The sequence below is a fragment of the Podarcis raffonei genome, chromosome 16 (genome assembly GCF_027172205.1).
Source record: "Podarcis raffonei isolate rPodRaf1 chromosome 16, rPodRaf1.pri, whole genome shotgun sequence".
NCBI classification, from domain to species: domain Eukaryota; kingdom Metazoa; phylum Chordata; class Lepidosauria; order Squamata; family Lacertidae; genus Podarcis; species Podarcis raffonei.
In genome coordinates, this window is record NC_070617.1 from 19,806,538 (window position 1) to 19,825,955 (window position 19,418).

The window sequence follows — 19,418 nt, forward strand, 5'->3', positions numbered from 1 at the left end:
TAATATATTTATTATTATTATTATTATTTACTGAATATATTGGTGGTCTTCTTACCAAGGTAACTATGAGCAACTTAGATAAAAATCTAAAAGACAGTCCCAAACCACCCCACCCACTCAGGGAGGCCACAGATGATTAAGAGCCAAAGGCCTGGCCAAAAAAAAGAAATATTTTTGGCTGGAGTCTAAAGGGAACGTTGACGCCTGGCCACAGAAAGCTTTTGCAGCACAGGTACTGTGGGACAGATTCGGCTCAGTCCCCCAAAGGCCATGGGGAAGAAAGGCAAGTCTTTACCTGAGACTGAAAGGTGCCCAGCAGGCCTCACTGAAGAGACCATCCCATAGATGGGGAGCCACAACTGAAAAGGCCCTTCCTATGCAATTCCACATGAACTGGACTGTCCACAGGGTGGTCAACCCAGACATGGCTGCAGTCATTATTCCCGTCAACTCTATTAACCCTCCCACCTCAGCTTTGAGCATTCAGGGGCATGGCCCTACTTCTCAGACTCTTAGCTCTCTTTCTGCTTAGTAAAACTGCTGCGCCTGTGGCTGGTTCTTACCTTCGGTGAGCAGTCAGGTCATCATCCATGATGCTGGCGCCTCGGGGAACTTTCTCGTCAGGGATATTGGCGGTGATGAGGCTGTGGCTGTTGAACCAGATGTGGCGGACAGGGTGCCTGGAGGGAAAAGGGAATGTTGTTGGTGTCTCTGTTTATTTATTTATTTTTAATCTTAAATGGGAGTCACGATTAACATTTCTAAATATGACTTGCAAGTTCTTTTAATAGTTTCTCTCCCTGCCCCCACCGTTAAAAATGTCTTGCCATTAAAATGCAGAGTTGATTGGAACAAAAATCTACACCCCCACACACATGAAAATGCTAAGTGAAAAAAATGCATTTCCATGCACAAATGACAACATGAATGCTGCATTAGCAAGGGGTGGGGGAAACTGCCCAGTATTCATAGCAAAATCAACATTTGTTATCTGCATATCTAAACTCAAGTCTCTCATTTGCGGGCGGATTTCCTATGGATACAAAATCAACACGCAATGATCCATATCACCGCCCTGAACGATTTGTCTTTTTTCCCACTTTTGAAAAGTAGGCTTGTCTCCAACAAAGCCATACTCAAGAGTAGACCTACTGAAACCAACGGCCTTGCATAAATTGTGTCTGCTAACTTCAATAGGTCTACTCAGAGTAACAAACCTGGTGCCCTCCAGAGGTTTTGATCCAGAACTCAGGCTGATGGGAATTGCAGTCCAAAAATATCTGGCAGGCAACCAGGTGGCGCTGGTCATTCCAAAAGTCTCCATTTGCTGCTTTTTCTTGTTTTGAGTTAAATGGGTCAGTCCAGTGCTGTGGCACTGGAGGGGAAGGGGAGAGAAGGGGGTGGGTCTCCATTCAAGCCAATAATAATACAGTGGTACCTCGGGTTAAGTGCTTAATTCGTTCTGGAGGTCCGTTCTTAACCTGAAACTGTTCTTAACCTGAAGCACCACTTTAGCTAATGGGGCCTCCCGCTGCTGCCGCGCCGCTGGAGCATGATTTCTGTTCTCATCCTGAAGCAAAGTTCTTACCCTGAGGTACTATTTCTGGGTTAGCGGAGTCTGTAACCTGAAGCGTATGTAACCTAAAGTGTATGTAACCCGAGGTACCACTGTAATAGTATTTTTGCTTTTAGCACCACCCAATGGACAATTGCTGAAGTGCAGTCAGATTCCTGAAGCAGGGCAAGGGGAAAAGGCAGCTTCAGCAGATGCTCTGAGAGCCTCCAAGTGGTGCTGGACTCCGATTCCCATCAGCCCCAGCCAGCATGACCACGGATGATGGGAGATGGAGTCCAGCCTGGAGAACAGCAGGTTCCTCCATACCTGATTTATCAGGGCTGGGGTTATACCTGGTGCTAGTCCTGCCCACAGAAGAGCCACTTAAATTAATGGATGGAAATCAGGCATCCGAGATCCTTTTAACCAGAGATGCCAGAAGCAGGAGTTAAAAGGTGCACTCGGGTATTTTATTATATTTGTAAAAAAATAATTAGATCCCACTATTCCTAGATAGAGAAAAGAATCCCCACCCCTGAGCAGTTTGCCATTTATACATAAAATCATACAATGAAAACCAGTGGCAAAGAGTTCTGCAGGACTGGGCTGATAACACTCAAGGCTTGGCTTCTAAATGAACCTCGCTGGCACTAGAAATCACCGAATCTGGGATGTAAGCATTCAAGCAGCCCCTGTAAGACAGGGCAATGCCACTGAGAGTGGAATTAACCATTTGGGAGTCCCAAAGCATGGAACTGGACAAATACATTTTTTCAAAATACATAACCACAGAGCAGCTGAGACCATATAACACTGGTCATGAGAGACCTGCATTGGCTCCCAGTACGTTTCCGGGCACAATTCAAAGTGTTGGTGCTGACCTTTAAAGCCCTAAACGGCCTCGGCCCAGTATACCTGAAGGAGCATCTCCATCCCCATTGTTCAGCCTGGACACTGAGGTCCAGTGCCAAGGGCCTTCTGGCGGTTCCCTCACTGTGAGAAGCAAAGCTACAGGGAACCAGGCAGAGGGCCTTCTCGGTAGTGGCACCCACCCTGTGGAATGCCCTCCCATCAGATGTCAAAGAGAACAACAACTACCAGACTTTTAGACGACATCTGAAGGCAGCCCTGTTTAGGGAAGCTTTTAATGTTTAATGCTGTATTGTGTTTTTAATATTCAGTTGGGAGCCATCCAGAGTGGCTGGGGAGAACCAGCCAGATGGGCAGGGTATAAATATTATTATTATTATTATTATTATTATTATTATTATTATTATTATTATTGCAGTAGAGTCTCCCCTCACCAAAGCTCCACCTGCCCGCCTCCTTACTTAAAGCAGGTGCTGCTGCTAGTCAGCCTCAGCGTTGCCGCTTAGGCAAGTACCCGCCCCCCTTGCTCTAATGGAACAGCCTCCACTGGCAGCTGACTTTACCTGGCATGGATTTCCCAGAGCTTGGTGCCCATCCTCTGGTCCCACACGCAGACCAGGCCCTCTTCCCCTCCGCTGACGATCTTCCAGTCGTCCATCTGCACAGAAGAGACTCCCAGCTGGTGGCCATAGAGGGAGCAAACGGAGGCGCTTATGCGGAGGTCAAAAACCCTCACCCTAAGACAAAGACAGAAATGCAGTCAAGTCTCGTGTCACTGGCACAACCCCAGAAGAGATGGTTCCAGTAAGATCTACTTGGAACCACGTTAGATTCCGTACATGCTGACAGCCAGCCTCTCACTAGGTGAGCCATCTATGAGAGGCAGTGTGGTGCAGCGGTTAGAGTGCCAGAATTAAGACCTGGGAGAGCAGGGTTCAAATCCCCAAGTCGGCCACAAAGCCTGACCCACTTCGCAGGGTTATTATTGTAGGGATTAACTGAGGAAGGAGAGAGCCATGTACACAACCCTGAGGAAAAAGGTGGGATAGAAATGCCCTAAATGAAATGGATGTTTATACGTAAGAACACGGGACGAGCCCTGCCAGATCAGGCCAGTGGCCCATCTAGTAGCCAACCACATGCCCATGGGAAGCCCACAAAGCAGGGCACAAGTGCAACAGTGCTCTCGGCTCCTGATTCACAGCAACTGGCATTCAGCAACATGTCGCCTCTGAAAGTGGAAGTAGAACCCAGAATTGCCACTGATAGTGTTAGCTGCTATGGGAGGGGTTCCCAAAGTGCGGTCCACAGACCCCTTCATCCAGGTGGTCCGCAACACATCTGCAATTAAAAATCATGTAGCACCTAGGACAGTGCATGACAATTGCTACAAGAGGCAGAAGAATCCGTCAACAACCTCAGCAATTTTTAAGTGGGGGGAAATGGTTTGGGGACGGCTGCTCCAATTATTATTATTGTTATACGTTCCCCACCCATCTGACTGCGTTTCCACAGTCATTCTGGGTGACTTCCAACATACAGTGGTACCTCGGGTTACAGATGCTTCAGGTTACAGGCGCTTCAGGTTACAGACTCCTCTAACCCAGAATTAGTACCTTGGGTTAAGAACTTTACTTCAGAATGAGAACAGAAATCGTGCGGCGGTGGTAGTGGGAGGCCCCATTAGCTAAAGTGGTGCTTTAGGTTAAGAACAGTTTCAGGTTAAGAACAGACCTCCAGAACGAATTAAGTTCTTAACCCGAGGTACCACTGTACAGAAAAACACAATAAAACATTAAAAGGCTTCCCTATACAGGGCTGCCTTCAGATGTCTCTATGAATTTGTCTAAACCCCTTAAAAAACTTAAGAAGAGCTTTGTTGGATCAAGCCAATGCCCCATCTAGTCCAACATCCTGTTCTCACAGCGGCCAACCAGATGCCACATGGGAAGCCTGCAAGCGGGACCTGAGCGCTCCCCCCACTTTGAATATCAGCTGCTGGCAGTCATAAGGCACACGGCCTTCGGCAATGGAGGCAGAACACAGCCGTTGTGGCTAGTGGCCACGGACAGCCTTCTCTTCTATGAGTTTGTCTAATCCTCTTTTAAAGCCATCCAAGTTGGTGGCAATCATCACTGCCTCCTGAGGGAGCCCAAATTCCACCGTTTAAGTCTGCACTAGGGGAAGAAGTTATCTCTTCTGTCTTGGACGGCCCATAATTGGACGGTGTAATATGTTGAAACCGTCTTGCTCTGATGAGCAAGCTGGCCGCTGAATTCTGCAACAGCTGAAGTTTTTCCAAACATCTTTAGAGATGCGGGTGATGCTGTGGTCTAAACCACAGAGCCTAGGACTTGCAGATCAGAAGGTCGGCGGTCCGAATCCCCGCAACGGGGTGAGGTCCCGTTGCTCAGTCCCTGCTCCTGCCAACCTAGCAGTTCGAAAGCACAAAGTGCAAGTAGATAAATAGGTACTGCTCCGGCGGGAAGGTAAACGGCATTTCCGTGTGCTGCTCTGGTTCACCAGAAGTGGCTTAGTCATGCTGGCCACATGACCTGGAAGCTGTATGCCAGCTCCCTCGGCCAATAAAGCGAGATGAGCGCTGCAACCCCAGAGTCGGCCACGACTGGACCTAACGGTCAGGGGTCCTTTACCTTTACCTGTAATGTGTTGCAGTAATCTAACCTAGAGGTCCCCGAAACAGAGATGGAAGAAGTTATTGTGAGCGAAGAATTGATACTTTTGAATTATGGTGCTGGAGGAGACTCTTGAGAGTCCCATGGACTGCAAGAAGATCAAACCTATCCATTCTTAAGGAAATCAGTCCTGAGTGCTCACTGGAAGGACAGGTCCTGAAGCTGAGGCTCCAATACTTTGGCCACCTCATGAGAAGAGAAGACTCCCTGGAAAAAACCCTGATGTTGGGAAAGATGGAGGGCACAAGGAGAAGGGGACAACAGAGGACGAGATGGTTGGATAGTGTTCTCGAAGCTACCAGCATGAGTTTGACCAAACTGTGGGAGGCAGAGGAAGACAGAAGTGCCTGGCGTGCTTTGGTCCATGGGGTCACAAAGAGTCGGACACGACTAAACGACTAAACAACAACAAGACTCATGAACCCCTCTCTCTGTGCTTCCTCCAGGGAAGTGAGGGGCATTATGAATATACACCGAGGCTTAGCAAAAACACCCAAGGAAGGTGTGACGTGGAGTCAGTCAGGGGTGCGGCCTGGGGAGGCAGAGAGGCTGGGAGGGCTGCCTCTCAGCCTGAGGTTTCCCGCTGCTGGGCTCAAAGAGGCTGTGGGAGAGTTGAGCAAGTGGATGGATGCAGGAGGTAGGGCTTAGCAGTTTGATCATCCAAAACCGCTGAAGATGAAATCATTGCAGATTGCCAAAAGGGTGTGTGTGTGTGTGTGTGTAACAACAACAGAGCCCAGAGAGTCGAGCGGGAACCGCCACAGAGGCTGTTGGAAAAGAAATGGAAGCTAATCCTTGGGAAATGATGAACTGCGGAAGCTGGGAGGCCCAAGTGGATGACAGGAGGACCCTCCCTGTGCCAGCACTTCCATTGTTCAGGATCCCTGCTCCGTTCTGGAGGCTGTTCCAAAAAAACAAATCCAAAGCTTTCCCTCCTTCCCTCCCTCCTCCCCACATTGCCCTTCTCTAATGAAACCGCTCGGCAGGAGCCTGGGAATAGCTACGTTCCGACAATTAGAACAAAAAGGAGGACAAAGGCTTCCGACCGGGTGGCATCCATCTGACAGGCTGGAGAAGGGAAATGAGCGTGCTCAGGCAGGCTGGGCCACGCGCAACACCTCCGCTGCCGCTTGTCAGAACATCCACAGATGGAGTAAACAAAGCCTGTCTCCCGCTCTTCCTCTTGCCTGGGTGGGGGGCTGCGCAGAGCTCGGCACTGGGCGAAACCGAAGCACTGCTTCCAAGCCCCCGTCCCTGACAGCGTGCGGCCTGGCGAGCTGCCCGCCGGCATCGCGTATGATAATCAGGCCGCCTTCCATCTACCGAGCCCTGGCTGAGTCGTCGTGGTTTCATTTGCAAGGACCCGGCTTCCAGGCATCCGTTCCCGGGGGCGGGGGGGGGGGAGACACTTTTCGAGTTGTTGTTGCTTTTCTGCGGCAGGGAAGTCTTACCAACTCCATCTCCCAGGCTCTGTCTAACAATGCCAGAGCATTGTGGTTCTGCAATGATCGAACCTTGAAAAGGATGGAATTCGGGAGCTGGGTTTAGGATTTAGGGAGCTGGGAATCTCAGGTGCTGTCTCCTCTACCCCCCCCCCCAGCTATGAAGCTCACTGGGTGACCTTTAGGCAGTTACTACCTGTCACCTAATCTACCTTGTCACCTAATCTACCTTGTCACCTAATCTACCAGGGTTGCTGCTGCTGTTTTTTAAATTAGTTTTTATTAACAACTGTGTGTTAGAGAACATAGAACTACACTATATCACCAGCCAAGTGCACCACATAATCCCACACATCCTGGAAGATGAAACAGAACAATGGGTGCACTTGGAGATAGATAAAACCAGAAAAACCCCCACTATGGCATACCCGTTCCTCGAAAACAAACTAAGGAAAATTCCTGCAACACTAAACAGGTTCACACGGCCTATGCTTAAAGGAAAACTGGCCCCAACCCCATCCTCACTGATCCCCCTGGCTCACAAGGTGGTTGTGAGGGCAAAAGGGCGACGAAAGAAACATGCACGCTGCTCTGAATTGTGTGCATGAAATAAATATAAATTTAAATGAAATGAAGCAAGTATCTAGTCCTCAGGCCCATGGGGAGAGGCTTGGAAGTACAGTGGCACCTTGGGTTACAGACGCTTCAGGTTACAGACTCCGCTAACCCAGAAATAGTACCTCGGGTTAAGAACTTTGCTTCAGGATGAGAACAGAAATGGTGCGGTGGTGGTGCGAAGGCAGCAGGAGGCCCCATTAGCTAAAGTGGTGCTTCAGGTTAAGAACAGTTTCAGGTTAAGAACGGACCTCTGGAACAGATTAAGTTCTTAACCCAAGGTACCACTGTATGGACAACGTCCGATAACTCCCAGAAGCTGGAGAGAGGCTAAGTGCTTAAATATGTTTCCATTTTTAATTATGTTGCTTTATCCCTGATGTGTTTCCTGTCCTGAGTTTCTTTGGGAAGAAGGGTGGGGAATAAATTTAAACCCTCCTGCTCCAGTGCACAGGAGATGGTGCTTTACAGCTACACAAAACCACTTGACCCTGAGTTTGGAGAAAAGGAGAGCAAAAGGTGACACGAAGGAAGTGTAAAAGAAATTATGCACAGCATGGAGAAAGAAGGTAGAGGGAAGTTTCTGCCCTCACCCTAACTCTCCTATCACAAGAACTCATGTTCTTCTTCATGTGCCTCCTCCATGAGAGGTCTGGAAGGTGGCGACACGAAAACCTTTTCTACGGTGGCTTCCCATTTGTGAAACGCTCTCGCCAGGGAGGTTCACCTGGCGCCTTTATTATACACTTTTAGGTGCCAGGCAAAAATAGATAGATAGATAGATAGATAGATAGATAGATAGGTACCTCAGGTTACATACGCTTCAGGTTACAGACTCCACTAACCCAGAAATAGTACCTCTGGTTAAGAACTTTGCTTCAGGACGAGAACAGAAATCGTTTTCTGGTGGCGCGGCAGCAGCAGCAGGAGGAGGCCCCATTAGCTAAAGTGGTGCTTCAGGTTAAGAATAGTTTCAGGTTAAGAATGGACCTCCGGAACGAATTAAGTACTTAACCTGAGGTACCACTGTAGATAGACAGATAGTCGTACCTTGGAAGTCGAACGCCTTGTGACATTTTGGCTCCTGAACGCCGCAAACCCGGAAATGAATGTTCCAGTTTGCTGACATTCTTTGGAACCCGAATGTCCAATGCAAGTTCCGATTGGCTGCAGGAGCTTCCTTGGTTTCCGAATGTTTTGGAAGTCGAATGGTCCTCCAGAACGGATTCCCTTTGACTTCCGAGGTACGCCTGTACTCAGGATCGATTTGAAAAAGCACTTCTTCACCCAGCATGAATGATGGAACTAGCTCCTGCAGAAGGCAGTTAGGCTCTGAAAATCCAGAAAGGGGAAATGACATGCCTTTGAATCTGATCCCGGACCAAAGTGCCACCTGAGGCCTGATGCATTGGGGGGGGGAGCAAGGTACAGGGAGGGAGACAGGTGTGTGAGAAGAGGAGAAGGAAAGAGCAGGGAGCTATTACCCAGCTGGCCTTTGGCCACTGTGCGACATCCCTTTGGTGCGGTGTGCTGGACCATTTAAATAATTAACACCCCGTCTCCCCCCCCCAAAAAAAAAATAGAAAGAAAGAAAAAGAAAAGGTGGGGGGAGGAGGGCGAATCTAAAAATTGGATGTGCAGGGACGTGGGGGTTTTTTTGTTGTTTTTTTTTTTGAAAAAGCACTCTAATCTTTTCACGCTGATGACTCTGAGCGCTTTCATGTCTGCCAACAGACACTGAGCGGTGGGGGGGGGGGAGACGGGGGGGGGAGAGACGTAAGACTGGCCAAGATGAGGAGATAAAGGGGTGGGGAGCCGCAAATCAGCTAAACAGGATCTGGAATTCATTCACGTGAAAATCCCTTTTTGTTTTGGCCACCTGAGAGACATCAACTGCAACCCAACCTACATTATCGCCACTGTTTGGTGGCGGTGATGCCGAGGGGGTGGGGGTGGGTTCTCTTTTTGGCACGTGCGATTCTCCCTTAGGTTATTTCCCTACTTCAAAATTTCAGGAAGTGAGGTTTAAAATGCCAAACTCATTTCTTTCTCCGTTTTTTCCACGAGTGTCCGCAGGAAAGAGGAGGGCCTCGTTCCAAGAGGCCTCGCTGGGCAGTACACCAACTGTGTCCACCAAATGGCTTTTAAAAATATATTATTTTTGGGGGGTTGGGAGAAGAGGAGTAAAGGAGGGACTCTTCCCGCAGAGCTTGCAAAACAACGACAGGACGGAACAAAGCAAAGCGAGGTGTGCTGTCCAACCATGACCTAATATTGCGTCTGATTTTCTGAAAAGTTTATGCAGACTCTTGCCTCTGGTGTGCAGTGCAATTCCGTGAAAGGCGACAGGTAAGCTGCTACAAAGGTGCAGCCACGCTTGGGGTGGGGTGCCCAGATCCAGGCTGGCCCAAGACATTTGGGAAGGTGTTGTGCCTCAGTGGCATAGCATTTGGTTTGCATGCAGAAGGTCCCAGGTTCAATCCCCAACGACATCTCCAGGCAGGGCTGGGAGAGACTCCTGCCTGAACCACACCCCCCCCCCAGAGCTGCTGCCAGTCAGTGTAGACCAGGGATGTCCAACAGGTCAATTGCGATCTACTGGTAGATCCCCGCGAGGTTTTGGTAAATCGCAGTTGATCTCTGGCTCCCTTTCCTTAGCGTCATTAAAACTGACTCCTGCCACGCCCCCTCGCCCCGCCCTCCATTGTTGTATGATCTCTGGAAGGGAAGATGGAGCTTTCTCTGTGCTGCTGTTTTGATCCATTTGTGAGTGAGTAAAAAAACAGGGCTTTTCTCCTCCCTCAAAAAAGCACTCAACAACTTTGAGCTGAACCCCACCCAAAACAGGGGTAGATGACTGCCAGTTTTTAATTCTGAAAGTAGATGGCAGTCTCTTGAGAGTTGGCCACCCCTGGTGTAGACAATACTGAGCTAGACGGACCAAGGGTCTGACTCAGTGTAAAGCAGCTTCCTGTGTTTTGGCACTGGATGAAAATTACAAGATGGCGCCTCCCTGCCACAGTCCACATGCAAGAGTCCACCAGACTGGTTGATTCATGTTACTGGGTGCACTGTGGTTCAGAGCAGCATGACAGGTTTGGGGGCCCAGGACAAACTGCCTTTCCCCTTAGCAACCTGCCCAGTTCATCTGAGGCCCTTCTCTGCATGCCACCTATAAGGGAAGTCTGGAGGTTGAACACGGCCCTTTCTGTAGTAACCCCCAAGTCTATGGAATGCTGTGCCTCAGGAAGCCTGCCTGGTACCTACTCTCTTTTTGTCCTAGGCACCAGGCAAATACATTTTTTGTTTCCTGGGCACCTGGGTGGTATCCACCGTTGAATGTTTTTATTCTGTTTCTGATGTGTATATTTTTATTTACTGGATTCTATTCTCGCAAATTGATTCGGGACTTTTGGGTTGTATACAGTGTTAGTCCTACTCAGAGTAAATCCATCAACATGAATGGGCCTAAGTGAGCCTCGCCCGTTAATTTCCAACGGGTCTTTGAGTAGGACTAACGTTGGAGGCAACCCTTTTTATGTGTGGGAAGCAAAATAAAAAGTTTGATAAGGCTAACCTGACCAAATGGGCCGCACACAGCTCAACGTGTGCCGTGTGGGGTCCCCTGCCCCACCTCCTTGGGTGTACCTTCTGTCCTTGTTCCCAGCCACCAGCAGGGAGGGAGGGCTGTCCCGGAGATTGACGCAGGAGAAGTCCCCCAAGGAGCTTCCGAGCTGCGCTGTGCACTGTCCCGTTTCCAAGTTGTAGAGAAGGATCTGGGGGGAAAAAACACACCATGGGAATGCAGATTGTCAACCAAGGGTTAGGAGAAAGGGTGGGGATCTTCTGGCCTTGCAGGCCAGTCTTCGCCTGCCAGGGGGTCCAAAGTGGCCTGCACAGCTATTCCCTCCCCCCGCCAAACCTACCTATCCATTAGGTGACATCACTGGGTGATGTCAACCAAGGGGTGGGAGGGTGGAGTTCAATTCTGCTGGGGTCTGCTCTGCCAGTGCATTCCCTGCAAGGATTGTGGTGACCAAGCAGACCCCTGCAGCAAGCAAGACTGCACCCTCCAGGGCCTTGAGGGGTGGGGGAGATAAGGCCAGAGAAGGTTCCCCAGTCCTAAGTGAGATGGCTCGGTAGAGCATGAGACTCTTAATCTCAGGGTCATGGGTTTGAACCCCAGGTTGAGTGAAAGATTCCTGCATTACGGGGGGTTAGACTAGATGGCCATCATGGTCTCTTCCAACTCTACAATTCTATGATAAGAATCTGTCTCTCTGATTAAGAAAAACCAGGAGTTAGGACTGGTTCCTCTCCCCCAGGAGGTTCCTTTCCTCTTTGTGCCCTTCCAGCAACTATAGACTTGTTATCTCTTAAAATTAACAATATTGGGGGAATATATAACATTGAAAGCTGTCTTATACTGAGGCCACCCTGAGCCAGGGACCTTCTGCATGCAAAGCAGATTCCCTATCACTAAGTTACAACACCTCCCCAATGAGAAATTAAATGTAACTTATAACAGGGGCTGAATTGCCGGCACAACCATACACAGTATTATTTGGATATGTTGAGGATCTGGTTTTGCAGAATTGATAATGTGTTTGCTAACAGCTGCTCCTACAGCAAAATGCTATAATGGACTGCTATCCCTGTGTTAGAAGATTGGAATGGGAGACTATGGGAATTGGCTAATTGGCTCATATGATAAAACTAACTAACCTTGCAAGAGTGAGATAAAGGAGTCAACCTAAGACGTGAGAAAATATCTAGCCATATACCGTATTTTTCTGTGTATAAGACACCCCCTGTTTTTGGGGACTCCAAATTAAGAAAATGGGGGGAATTGTATTCGTGTATAAGACAACCCCCAATTTTAAACATATTTTTTAAAGAAAAAAAACCTAGTCTTATACACGGAAACAATTTATAGCTCAGATAATGAGAGGGTTGTATTCAATGTTAATGGTTGCCAGAGCAGAACCACTGAATTAATGAACCTGACTTACTTAGGCTGGTTAATTCCAATGGGTCTCCTCTGAGTAGGCCTTAGTTGGCTACAACCCAAGGTCTCTCATTTCCGTGACTGATTTCACTTGCTTGCTTGGCTTTAATGTATTTTTATGCATTAAAAATGAATTAAGCATACTTATACATGGGTAGGTGTATAGCTGTACAAGTAGATACCGATACTTATATATTGCAATCAAATAAAAATAGGAGGAAGAAAAAGAAGAAGAATTTATATCCCTTTATTATTAACTGTAAAACAGTCCTAAGGGAGGATCACAGCATGCACATCTAGTATCACCTATGCATACAAAGACATGTTCTGCCATCTGTTGAAAAAAGTCAAGGCTGATCTTCAAACGTTGCAGAAAAGCATCTTCATATGGCTCCGAAATCAATCAGTGATGGCGGCAGCCTAACATGCAGGGGAAGCGTGTTCAATAAAGAGGGTACCACCACCAAGAAGGCCCTGCTGACAGTCCCCAACATCTAGACTCATTAGATGTCCAATGCTAACCCTTTCCTCCCCAGCTGTGACTCCCCCATAAATGGTCTCCCATTAAACCATTTAGACAATTAAAAAACACCTCCTATTAGCTTCAAGAGAAGCATTAATTATGGCACAGGGGAGAAGTGAGGAGCAGAGGCCGAAGGTCAGACAAAGAGGTCCCTGGAGCCATATCCAACACGTGGACTGGCAGTTCTGCACTCTGGCTAAAGAGGGAGATAGTCAGCTGGGGCTAGTTAGGTTTGATCCTGTTGACAAATTTGCTGAGAGCCACAAGCGCTGGGTGCCAAGAAGGCACCCATCTCAGTCTGAAGTTCTAAGATGGCAACAGCGGCGACTCAACAAGATTGAAGGCAGGTTCACAGGGAACCTTTCAATTTCAGAACCAAGGGCTCAGCCAGGAACGCGCGTACCAAACAAACAAACAAAGGTGTCCCAGTTTACCACCAGAAATCAAAAAGCTTCTGGACCTGAAGCGGGGACTGATCTCCCCAAACGCTGAATAATTCAACGCGCCCCAGACGCCTTAAGACGGCCTTCGCCGCGACTTTGAGTTAAAGCCCTGGGAGATTAGCAAAGCGCAGCATCCATTTCGCAGGCGGGTTCTGCTCCGCGTTACAAGTCCCTTAACGACCTTTACCGCCTCCCCCCCCCCTCGCTCTTTTAATAAGGCTGAGCAAATGGGACTTCATTTTCGCCGGTTGTTACAGGAGAGCAAAATCAATTATTTATGCCCTGGCTTTCCCTTTTGTTCAGGCAACGCATTAGTCTAATGCCACCTCACCACGACGCAAGTTGGGCGAGCTGAGACCTTTGGCCTTTGCTGGACTGTGGGGCAGTGGGGCGGGTCAGCAAGGGTGGGGGGTGCATGGGGAGAGAGATGCAGGCAAAGGGGGAGAAATGCAATTTAGGGGATAAGGAGATACGGGCTTTAATCCAGAGATGGGGAACCCGTGGCCCTTCAATTGCCAGGGGACTCCGGCTCCTATCAGCCCAAGCCATCATGGCCAATGGCCAGGGATGATGAGAGATGTAGTTCGGCAACATTTAGAGGGCACCAGGTTGGGGAAGGCGGCGTTGGCTCAATAACTAAGGTTGCAGCCATGCAAACAGTTAAAGCAGGCTTCCTCAACCTCGGACCTCCAGATGTTTTTGGCCTACAACTCCCATGATCCCTAGCTAGCAGGACCAGTGGTCAGGGATGATGGGAACTGTAGTCTCAAAACATCTGGAGGGCCGAGGTTGAGGAAGCCTGAGTTAAAGGTACCTTTATTCAGGGCGGATAAAAGACAAGACTTCTTCATGCAGTGCAGTGTTAAACTATGGAACTCACTTCCCCAGGAGGCAGTGATGGCCACCAATCTGGGTGGTTTTAAGAGAGGACTGGGCAAATTCATGGAGGGGAAGGCTATTGATGGCTACCAGCCACAATGTCTATGCTCTGTCTCCATGGCAGAAATGCTTCTGAATACTGGAAGCCACAGGAGGGGAGGGGGCTCTTGTGTTTGAATCCTGCTTGCAGGTTTCCCACAGGCATCTGGTCGGCCGCTGTGAGAACAGGATGCTGGACTAGACGGGTCACTGGCCTGATCCAGCAGGATTTGTCTTATGTTCTTATTCTATTTTAACAGCCTTGGCTCCCCACAAAGAGCTCCAGTTGCCAGGACCCTCAAACTACAGTTCCCAGGATCCTATTCTGCTGGGGGGGACGGGGACGAGAGCTGTGACTATGAAAGTCGTATAAGAGTGTTTTGAATGTGCCGAGTGATTGTGGCTTAAGTGCACATCCAGCATTATTGGGGGCTTATTCCTGCGGCCTTCCTGGTGATATTGGACTCCAACCTGCGTCAGCCCCATGCAGTGTGTGTGGCTAATCATCACATCGGCTGGCTAAACACACACACACACACACAGCTTGGAGATAAGGTGATTTGTTTGATTATAAGATTACAGATGAGCTAATATTCGAAAGACCAAGATCAACGAGAGAGAGAAAATTGGGGGTGGGAAACAGTAAACCTACCCAGAAGAAGCTGTTACATGGAGTGGAGGGGGGAGACGAGAGGTGTGTGTGGAATAATAAAAAAAGAGGGCATAAAGCAGTTAATATGTATGAATAATGGATGTTTGATTTAAAAGCAGTTTACTCCAACATGATGTAATTTTTTGACAGCCGGCCAGCCAGACTATCTTGCGGCTCTGTGCCAGGGGGGAGTCAGCGTTCTAGCGCAGGGAATGCTACCTCATCGAGGATCACGTGGGCGGCGCGGCGGGGAGGGACGCACATCAACTTCCATGCCATCCCAAAAGTGACTTTCCGTTCACATACACACTCTCTTCTCACTCAGGGGCCGAGCATAGCTGCCGACTGCTCAGAGGAGGCCACCTGGGGAAATCAGGCGAAGCGGCAGTCCGCCTTCCCAGCCTACAGGAAGGCTAGATGCTCACGGTGCAATGATAATTCTTCGCAGCACCTCCGTGCAAATTAACAGAGATGCTATTTTCAAAACAAAAACACTCAGGTTTCTGGGGGTTCCCCCCCTTTCCTTTTTAAAGTTTGAAAAAGAGGGAGAGAGAGAGAGAGTCAAAGTGGCCGGCACAAAGCTGCCATCGCCAAACCGAGCCAGGAGCGAGCCCGGATGTCGGTGGTGAATTTTGCCAAAGCACCTGCAGCTCCTGCTGCTTCTGCCCTGGACCTCGTTTCCCTGCATGCTGCCTTGCCAAGCGGAGTGGGCGACCGAGCCAGGCTGGGGTTAAGATGCGGACAGATGTCTGCCGGAGGCAAGGAAGGAGGTTGCGAAACACATTTAACCTATGGACAAAGGCAAAGCGGGGAGAGAGCAGCCGTCCAACGCAGTGGTCATTTCTCTCACTGAGATGCGAGCGGCGAAACAAGGACTACAGGCTCAGGGACTTGCTCTGCTGCGTTTAGAGAAGGGGTCTGCGGCCCACTAGCGGCCCACAGGATTCATTCGGGTGGCATGTAGCGTCTCCGTGGATTTGTGGTTGAAGGCGCATTAAACATACATATTGGTTTTTGATTGCACTTCCATTACTTCTTCTATTTCTTTCATTGTGTTGCACTTTGAATTCCATGGGATTCAGAGGGCAACAGAGTAAACTATAATATCTAAGAAACAAAATAAGTGATTAAAAATGCATATTAAAATCAGCCAGGATCTAGCAGGCAGAAAAACCATTAAGTGGTCCAGCAAGAGACCCCCAGCAACTTTCAAGTGGTTCTGCAGGGAGGCAGGCAGGGAGATTTAAGGAACCACTGTTTCAGAATATATCCAAAGGACTATAAATTATGTTATTAAAGACCAGTATCTATTTCCCTTAGTAACAATGAGGGCTAGAAACTTCCCCACTTTTTAAAGTGAACTTTATAGCCTTGGGATTCTGCGAGAACTACTGGACAGCTCCATGGTGAATCATAGAAGCACAGTATTGCAGAGTTGGAGGGGACCCCAAGGATCATCTAGTCCAACCCCCTGCAATGCAGGAATCTCAGCTAAAGCATCCATAAATATAACAAAATTAATTAATTAAGGAGACTAGTTTTTAGACAATGGGGCTGAAAATCAAGGGCACAACACACACACATTTCTGTGAGGCTGTTTTGGTTCTGCTGTGCTGCAGCGATAGGGGAGCAATACAAGAAAATGCTTCTTCTAAGAATAAACGGCAGCTTTCGATATTTAAATTTTTAGGTTCTCAAAACAGCATCCACCGAAGATTAGCATCCGAGTTATATCAACCAACTGGCAAAAAGACACATCAGCAAACCAGTAAGTCTTTGATCGGTTATCAGAGCAACGTAAAATAAAGGGCTGGTGTGATTTTAATGGCACAAAAAGAAGCACATCGTCTCGATAAGCAGGCTCCTGCTCATCCAGTCCTTCTGCCAACCAAGTGCAGCACCTTGGCCCAGGAAACCAAAAATGAAACATGACTGCCGAGCGGGGGAGACGGCTCCATCCCTCCAAAACAGGCCAAAACGCAGCGATATGTCTCTCGCATCAACCTGGAGATTGATCATTGCCTCCTGACCACCATAATCAACCCATGCAAAGTCCCTTCACGCCTGGGGAATAATTATCATAATAGACATTCGTAATTAAGTTTCCGGCATGATGTCAGCAGGAGCGGGAACGCCAAGCAAGCCGGTGTCCTTGTCAGAGACATCCTAACCGTCTGGGTTCCTTCAGCCCAGTTCCCCCTCATTAGCATACATGCCCCTCGCGAACCATCTGCCACTGCACACCAATAAGACCTCAGACCTACATTAGGAAACCACTCCGAATCCACAGAGCGCCATTCGGGAGGCTCCCGCGGAGCTCTTTCTTCTGGTTTCATTTGGGGCATGGACAGGGCACTTTTGTTATGATGCCAACGCCAGCCTTGTCCCAGCGCTCCTCCTGAATGCTGCATGGGAGCAAAGCTCTGATGTTGCTTCAGCAACAGCCAGCCTTAGCTGGAGCCATATGTGGAGAGCAACAGCTTGGCAAACGCCACCTTGGCTGAAAGGGGCAGGGGCCCCATCAGCTCCAGGGGTCTTGTACCTCCAATGGAAAGGGGGACACTTGAGCTTTAATGGGGAGTTCTTTGAGGATGGCAATGTGACATTCTCACCATCTAAACACTGCAATATATCACCAGCTAAGCATCGTGATATACCGATCTATCACAATGTCTGAAATAAGCATGGAGCTATGTAGAGACATTGGCTGGCTTCAGTTTTCCCAGCATTGTGATTTTTAGCCTAACACACAGACACACACACACACACACACACACACAGAGAGAGAGAGAGAGAGAGAGCGAGAGAGAGAGAGAGATCATGATTTGCAATATATCGCCAGGCCAAAAATTATGAAACCAGTATCACGATACAGACTTCAAACCGGTTTTGGATGATATATCGTCCAGCCCTAACACACATCTTGATTTGCAACATATTGCCAGGTCAAAAATTATGAAACCAATAGAGCGATATGGACTTCAAACTGCTTTTGGACGATATATAAATATATCGTCCAGCCCTATTCCTCAACCTCATCCCCTGAAGAAAGGCACTCTTAACTCCAAGGATCAGGAAAACCTTGGCCTTCTAACTAGGCTTGAGGGAACTACTTTGTCGCTGTAAAAAATAAACACCCTGGAAAGGTAAGCAGAGATCAGACACTGTGCACAGAGCCGCTGTTATCATTTCCTCTTGAAATCTTTATGAAACATGCACACTTTGCCACCTGTAATTGTATGAGGCACCTCTGGTGTCAGCAGGAGCATCCTTTGGCTGACCAACACAGACAACATGCATTGCAACATTTATTTATTTTTTGCAAGCTTCTAAATTCCCCTAGGTGTCACACACTTTGGAACACAGCTGCACAGTTGGAACACAATCGGTTCCAAGGAGTTCTTGTCGCTCGCAGAGTCTCACAAGGAAAGCACAGTGTCTCCTATAAAAAAGCAAACAGTTCCCCCTAGAGGCCTACAGCTGTACAAAAAAGCCTGGCTCCCTCTGCGAGGAAATGAGGCACATTTGTTGCTACAAATCAAGACTCGGCCTCTGTGTCAAGGGAATAATGCAGTTGCTGAGGGTGAGGTGGGGCAAATATTGGGCTGCATTTGGCCTCTACTGGAACAACAGGGGGTTGTTCCTTATTCTTGATGGCACAGAACCTGCTTTGCAAGAGAGAAGGCCCCAGTTTCAATTCCCGTCATCTCCAGGAGGGCTGGGAAAGATCTTCCTGTCTGAAATCCTGGAGAGCCACTATCAGTCCATGTAGACAACACTGAACTAGATGGACCAATGATCTGACTCAGGAGATGGCACCTTCCCATGTTCCCTTTAAAACTAGGGTGAAACTTTGCTGGGTGCATACGAAGTGAGTCATTTCGGAGCTTTCAACAGCAACAACACCAGGCAGATGGGCAAAACTTGCATCTCATGCCTCTAGGGCAGGTTAAGAGAACCTACTGCCCCCCCCCCGCAATGTTGCTGAACTACATCATCCCTGAACATTGGTGATACTTGCTGGGGGCTGATGGGAGTTGTAGTTCAGCAAGCATCTGGAGGGTCAATGGTTCCTCACTCCTGCCCTAGAGAGCTCTTGCCAACAGCGATGTTAGGATGGCAGAGTAAATGGTATTCATTGTTAGTTGTGGCATAAAAGTAATTAGCAAGATTTCCACACAATACAGGAGAGTCAATCATGAGCGAGCAACCATTGATATGCCTTATACAGGGGACAACTCAAAACGTTTTGCAGAACAAAAGGCTGAAATACCTTGTTGGTCTCGTTGATCAACCAGCCGAAGCCTTTCACTCCAAACGCTGCCTCGCTGGAGGTGACATCCAGGCATGTGGCAGGCTGACCGTAGACAGAATGAAGGACCTTAGCTGAGTCCCCAACCTTCAGCAGATAGACGACATCTTCCGCAGTGGCTACGGCCACAGGGAGGCCCATAACGCAGGGAACCAGGCAGAGTGAGCCTACCTGCAAGGGGTCAGGGGGTTACAGTGACTGCAAGAACCTCAGCTTTGGGGCTCATCTTCTCTCCAACAGCTTCCCTTCCTCTCTGCTGACCCCACACCAACAAAAAAATTCAACTGGTGTTTTGCCTTTTTATTTGTCTACTGGCTTCTTCCAGTGTTACGAGCCATAACCCTGTGGTGGAGCACCTTCTGAATTATGGTATAAAAGAACTTC

At 48.6% G+C, this 19,418-nt stretch overlaps 1 protein-coding gene across 5 annotated transcripts in view; it reads right to left on the minus strand.

The window, feature by feature from the left end:
* The window catches only part of FBXW8 (F-box and WD repeat domain containing 8), a 67,056-nt gene that overhangs the window by 1,227 nt on the left and 46,411 nt on the right, over positions 1-19,418 (minus strand). For 3 of the 5 annotated variants that reach the window (XM_053368138.1, XM_053368139.1, XM_053368137.1), the window contains 4 exons: positions 18,996-19,205; positions 10,827-10,954; positions 2,989-3,162; positions 564-680 (listed from right to left, as the gene is read on the minus strand). In XM_053368138.1, coding sequence (XP_053224113.1) covers positions 564-680; positions 2,989-3,162; positions 10,827-10,954; positions 18,996-19,205 — 629 coding nt within the window. Of the gene's footprint in view, positions 1-563; positions 681-2,988; positions 3,163-10,755; positions 10,955-18,995; positions 19,206-19,418 lie in introns of those variants that run through there. The other 2 variants (XM_053368140.1, XM_053368141.1) reach the window with 2 other exon arrangements.